This window comes from Acanthisitta chloris, unplaced genomic scaffold, assembly GCF_000695815.1.
Source record: "Acanthisitta chloris isolate BGI_N310 unplaced genomic scaffold, ASM69581v1 scaffold34283, whole genome shotgun sequence".
NCBI lineage: Eukaryota > Metazoa > Chordata > Aves > Passeriformes > Acanthisittidae > Acanthisitta > Acanthisitta chloris.
In genome coordinates this window covers 1452-7789 of record NW_008664830.1, presented here as the reverse complement: position 1 = coordinate 7789, position 6338 = coordinate 1452, and the positions used below count along the sequence as shown (strand labels likewise).

Genomic DNA, 6338 nt, shown 5'->3' with positions numbered 1-6338 from the left:
GTTGGTAAGCTCTCTTTTTTTTCATAAATTCCTGTAAAGTCTCCCTGTTAAGCCAGGCCGGCCAGCTTCCCCGCCACACCGGGACAGCCTGTTTCTGCACCTTAAATACTTCCTTCTTGAAGAGTGGCCATCCCTCCAGGACCCTGTGCCCCAAACGGCCTCCAACCACCACATCTTCCACCTGTCCTTCTCTATTTGCACACAGCAGGTCTAGCAGGGCCCCACCCGTGATAGGCTCATCTACCAGCTGGAGTAGAAAATTATCCTCTATGCACTCAAAGAAGCTCTTGGACTGCCTTTTCTCTGCTGTATTAAATTTCCAGCAGACATCCAGCAGGTTAAAGTCAGCCACAAGAACAAGGGCTGGTGATTTAGAGACATCTGCCAGCTGCCTGTAGAATAAAACATCACCCTCATCGTCCTGATTGGGTGGTCTGTAACAGACTCCCACCAAGATGTCAGCCTTGTTGGCCTTCCCCCCGATTCTGATCCACAGGCACTCAGCCTTGTTGTTACTGACCTCAAAGAGTCGTAGAAACTCTGGAAAGCGTGGAAAGAGTAGTAGAAACATTAAGCATTTGTGCCTTTATATGGAAGAGTTTCTAGATAATGTAATTGGCTTTAGACTTGGACAAAGCCCAGTTAATGTGCTGGATAAGAACCTCCTGCTATGTGCTGGCAGTCTCTAGTGTGCTTGGTTGGCTAATGTTAGCAACCTTTTTCAGTTAGTTGTAATCAGTTGCACCAGTTTCTGTAAGAACTGCAAATATTTTCTCACTATGTGGCAATAGGTGCCTTAATTAAAAAAACCTGATACCGGCAATCATTGTAGGAATGTTTCTGTGCAAAGCCTCTCTGTATTTTGTCTACAAGTGCACAAATTGTGTTGTTTTCCTTCCTTCTTCCAGGAAAGAATAATCTCCTCAGATGAGGAAATCCATCTTGTTCTTCTAGAGTTAAATCCTCTCCTTTGAGAATAGAGGCAATATCTTACTTGTCTCATCCACTTTTTCTTAGCTTTTTTCCACTGAATTTGGGAAGAAATCACTGCCTTCTCACTGGGCTGGAGCACCTCTCTTATGAAGACAGGCTGAGAGACTTGTCCAGCCTGGAGAAGAGGAGGCTCCAGGGAGACCTTAGAGCACCTTCTAGTACCTAAAGGGGCTACAGGAGAGCTGGAGAGGGACTTTGGACAAGGGCATGGACTGATAGGATGGGGCAATGGCTTCAAACTGACAGAGGGCAGGTTTAGATTATTTATATTAGATATTAGGAAGAAATTTTTGACAGTGAGGGTGGTGAGGCACTGGCACAGGTTGCCTGGAGAAGCTGTGACTGCCCCATCCCTGGCAGTGTTCAAGGCCAGGTTGGATGTGTCTTTGAGCAACCTGGTCTAGTGGAAGGTGTCCCTGCCCATGGCGGGGGGTTGAAACCAGATGGTCTTTAATGTCCATTCCAACCTAAACCATTCTATGACAAGCACATAAAGTTACATTCATAGTGTGCATGAAGTACAAGTTCTGCCAAATACAACATTAAGATGTTAATTGAGTCTTTATGAGGAGAGTTAGGTTCCCATGAGTCTGGAAAATTAAATTCAGTCTTAATTCATAATAAGTGTGTGATATGCTGGAAAAGTGGTGTTACGATTTATGAGGTTTTTTATTTTGCAAAATTTCAATGAAAAACTAGATCTAGTTAATGATTATACTTACCTATCTGAAATAATGAAAGTAATTTGATCTGAAACTATCTTTATTGCTTCAACAGGATCTCCAGCAGAGCTGTCTCCTGGTACTGTTTCTCCAGTTAATCATAGCTTGGGTATGCTGGAAATACTTTTAATTGGTTTTGTGTGTAATGACTCTTCTTTATATATATATTTAAAACATTAAAAATGGAAATGTACTAAAAAAAATTCAGAAATGTATTAGGAGGAGACTATTGGGTTGGCTTCCAGATTATAAACATATAATAGGGCTGGGTTAATAACTTGTTAACTACTACTCTGTTAAATGTTGAGTTCCTAGCAAAAAGATTATGGTTGTGTGTGCAGGACTAGCATTTATAAAATAAATAATTTAAAGGATGGCAGCCAATCCCCAGACTTGCTGACTCCCTTGTATATGTGTTCTGCTGCTTTTCTCATGTACTGTTTCACCTCCAACTGCAACACAATTGTTGCTCCCACATTAGTTGCCCACCTGCTTCGATCAAATGCCATTACTGTTTATCTGTATAAATGACTCAGGAAGATCAGATTCCCCTGGGTTTGTTTAAGGAATGGTGACAGAAAAATGGTGTTCAGAATGCTAAGTAATTAGGGTAAGTAAAAAGGGGAAGCAGCTCAGGAGAAGCTGAAGATGCATGGGGAAGATACTGAGCTCTCATAGGGGAGAGTAAAAGGAGCTTAGAACTGCTTTTAGATAAAGAGACAGTATAAGATCTAGTGTAATACAAGGAAATATCATTTTCATATTAATATTGTTTTCCTTTGTGTGGTTCAGTGTTTGATAGTTTAATCTTTTCTTTAACATTGCTAAAATATTTGCAAGTTAGAGGAAAGCAACAGAAATGCCTAATATCTCGCACTCACAGAAGCATTAGCTTTATCATTTTCCCAAGCAAAATGCAAGTATCGAACTAAACAAACTGTGGTCAGATTAGATCACCCCTTCTTCCCCTCCTCCTTCCCTTGTGATTGAATTCAATTCTGTTTACTGGGGTAGGTAAAAATTGCAGCAAGCAAAATATAATTCCAGGAGACTACCACTGTCATTTCTGGGAGAGGCAAATAGCAGGGCAAATAGATTTATTTTCAGCCTCAAATTCTGTATTAAGCTTGGTTTTTAATATTTTTTTTTAGACTTGCAGCCAGTTACTTACTCAGAGCCTGCGTTTTGGTGTTCAATAGCATATTATGAATTGAATCAAAGAGTGGGAGAAACCTTCCATGCATCCCAGCCTTCGCTGACCGTAGATGGCTTTACAGATCCATCAAATTCAGAACGATTTTGTCTAGGTTTGCTTTCCAACGTAAACAGAAATGCTACAGTGGAAATGACAAGACGACACATAGGTAAAGATCTCTGATCTTTAAATATTTAATTTAATTTTATACATTAAATTATCTGAAATGATCCAGGTAGGATGGGCAGATCTGTGTGTTGGGTTCCTTTCACCCTTGTACAGCCAGGCATAGAACTTCTCTCCTGGGACTTGTCAAGGAGAGCTTAGACTCTCTTGCTAAGGACAGAAGTGGAAAGACAGAGAAGTCACTGCTTCTGAAATTGGGGAGAAATATAGCAGCTTCTGTTACTATAGCCAGTTGCAATTGGGAAGAGATGTAGTGATAGCTAGAGCTGAAAGGAGCTGCCTTTCCTCAATCAGTAGTCACTAAGCTGGTGGCAGCAACAGTCACACAGTTGACAGGCTGCAAGCAACACAGGAGGAAGCCACTCAACTGTATGGGATTTCTGTTGCTCATGTTGCTGTTGTCTGCCTTCTGGACAAAGATGACACACCAAAGTATCCCAAGGGGCAGATTTTTGGCTTTCAGGCTCCTCGTTGGACTGTTCTGCCCTAGGTAGCATTTATATTCAGAGTTCCTTATAATTGAAATTTAAGCTTTAATTATAAAAATTAGCATGTTGCTTAGTTTATTCTAATTTATAAAATGCAGAATGGACATTGGTAGTACTTCTTGAATGCTTTTCTGAAATGGGAAAAGCTGCAGTTGAGATCCTGTTTTGACATGATTTTCTTTGTAATAGTTAGTAAAGAATATTGTTTTCCACAGGACAGTGTCTTGGCTTTAGGTTCTTCAATAAAGTACCTTTTTTTTCCCCTGGATTCTTTTATTTTGCAATATTGATGAGGTTTTTTGGTTTTATTTTAGTAAAAAATTCAGCCTCTTTAGTAGAACCTTCTAATTCTCTCTATGCCAAATCCAAATGCTTGTCTAATAAAATTTTAGATGTGCAGAAGCCCAGGCTATGCCTGTGCTGACTGATCAAAATGATCAATGATGAGGAAAAGCAAAAATGTAAGGAGCTCTCACTTTTTTTAATAGATCAGCTCACATTTGTTTGAAAAATTGTTTTAAAGAAGAAGGGGAATACAAACTGTGGCCTTTAAAGAACCTGTTAATTATAAAAAGTTTTCTTTGAGAGATCAATTGTACATTACTTATCTTCTGCTAAAAATAACCTACACAGATTTTTTTTCCACTCAGAGAGAACATCACAATTTAAAAGCGAACAATAGGATTTCTTATGGGTAATTTTTTTTAATAGGGCTAAATTCATTCCTGTTGGCTTTGTTAAAGTAGTATAGAGAAGGGGTATGCAATGGGTTGTGAAATAGTGTGGATACATGTAAGTGGAGAGTGTTGAAGTGGTACACTGTTTTCCTTTCTTGCCATAGTGACCTGTGCTGCTTCACATATAATGTTTTAATACTAGCACAAGTTTTAATTCTGCTGAATCTAATCTTTTTGTTTCAATTTTGGTATTTCTTTAAGTGAAAAAGTTATTTGGTAATGAACACTGCTTTCTAACTTGAATTTGGTTGCAAGCCATTACATGGCTAGAAAATTCTATCTCACTCTTGACCAAAAATGATTCTGCTTGTCCTTCAAATATTGTGTGTTCATGGGAGAAAAATGCAAGTTAATTGTGTTCTGCTCCTGCTACAGCTGTCAGCCCAGCAGTGTGGTCCTGTAAATAACTGATTTCTGTTTCTGTTGTAAAGAAAAACATTGGCCTTCTCTGAAACAAAATACTCTCTTGTTTGTTTATCTGCTTGGGTCATATCATAACTAGAATTCCTTTGAATTCTGCTACAGGAAGGGGAGTACGTCTCTATTACATTGGTGGAGAAGTTTTTGCTGAGTGCTTAAGTGATAGCGCGATTTTTGTTCAGAGTCCCAACTGTAATCAAAGATATGGCTGGCATCCTGCAACTGTGTGCAAAATTCCACCAGGTTAGTAGCCTACCAAAGGTCTTGTGTAAAAATATTTGGTGAATGTATTCACTGGACATTTGCTTTGCTTTTCATAGTTTCCTCATAGTTTTGGGCTTCTATGTAGCAAACACAAGTATTCATTGATTGTACTCTTTGGACTTTTTTTCTTTATAGGATGCAATCTAAAAATCTTTAATAATCAAGAATTTGCTGCTCTTCTGGCTCAGTCTGTGAATCAGGGTTTTGAAGCAGTTTATCAGCTTACTAGAATGTGTACCATAAGAATGAGTTTTGTTAAAGGATGGGGAGCTGAATATAGGTAAGAAACTTTTGCTTTTGATTTTAGAGTTAATTTTTCTTCTTTCACTAATACACTATTTCTGTCTGGTTTGAAAGCCATACATACAGGCTTCTTACTGCTATTGTAGATATGCTGTCTGCAAGTTGAACCCATATTTTCCTTTTTCTCCTCCATCACCTATGGAGCTTCTAAGTTATAAAGACCAGAAACTGATTTTAGTACTGCAGTCAGTTGTTGAGCAAGGAATGTCATCAAAGTTCTGTTTCCTTGCTTGGTCCTGCTTGCTTACTTCTTATGACAAAATCACTGACAACATCTAGAAGTTTCACAGTTTTTGCTGCAAGATTATTTGCTGTTTGTTGGATGTACACTCATTTTGGTCTTTATCCTGTTCTGTGTGGAGTATAATGAGTGCAATTGAATGCAGTTGATAGTATCCGACAGAAAGAATTGGAGTCATTTGGAGTGCATTCTGCAGAATGAAACAGCTGGAGAACATGCATTTAAGGGATGGCAAATATTTCGGAACTTGTAGTGGAAAAAACTTTGCAGAAGTAAGATGACTGTGTTTATGTAGTAAAACTGCTAAAACCAAGTTTCTGAGTGGAAAAAATAGCCTTTTATCTGCTTTTTAAATAGATTCTAATTGTATTCTTTATTTAAACAAATCCCTTAAATCTCTCTAGAAATTGTCCACCAGAAGAATGAAATCTGACATATCAGTACCCTATTGCAATACATAATGATTTGTTTTTAAATCCATATAATTTCTGAAGTTGAATAATGGTGTGTAGGTTCCACTGTGAATCCTGGAGGTTTGTTTCTTTTATCTGCTCTCCAAATATATACATGTAAATAGTAGCATCAGTATGTGAGGGGGGTTTCTTGGCTAAATGAAGCCAATTTTGTAAAAGTCTAATTAGATGAAATGACAAATTTGAGTAATGGAATAAATCAGCTCCTCTTTGTTAGCAAGACATACACAAGAAAGAATCTGGCTCAAGTTTAAAGAACTATTGGATTTGGCTCAAAAGAAGTATGTATATACACTTACACATAATTAAATACAAC

General features: G+C 38.2%; 1 protein-coding gene across 1 annotated transcript; it reads left to right on the top strand.

Annotated features, from left to right (window-relative positions):
• Nucleotides 1-1770: 1770 nt before the first annotated feature.
• LOC103799206 (mothers against decapentaplegic homolog 2-like) lies at nucleotides 1771-5285 on the top strand (the record flags this gene model as incomplete). Its single annotated transcript, XM_009071510.1, has 4 exons — nucleotides 1771-1824; nucleotides 2867-3079; nucleotides 4847-4984; nucleotides 5141-5285. Coding segments are annotated over 4 exons (550 nt in total), but the record flags the coding sequence as incomplete, so codon positions are not given.
• Nucleotides 5286-6338: the final 1053 nt, after the last annotated feature.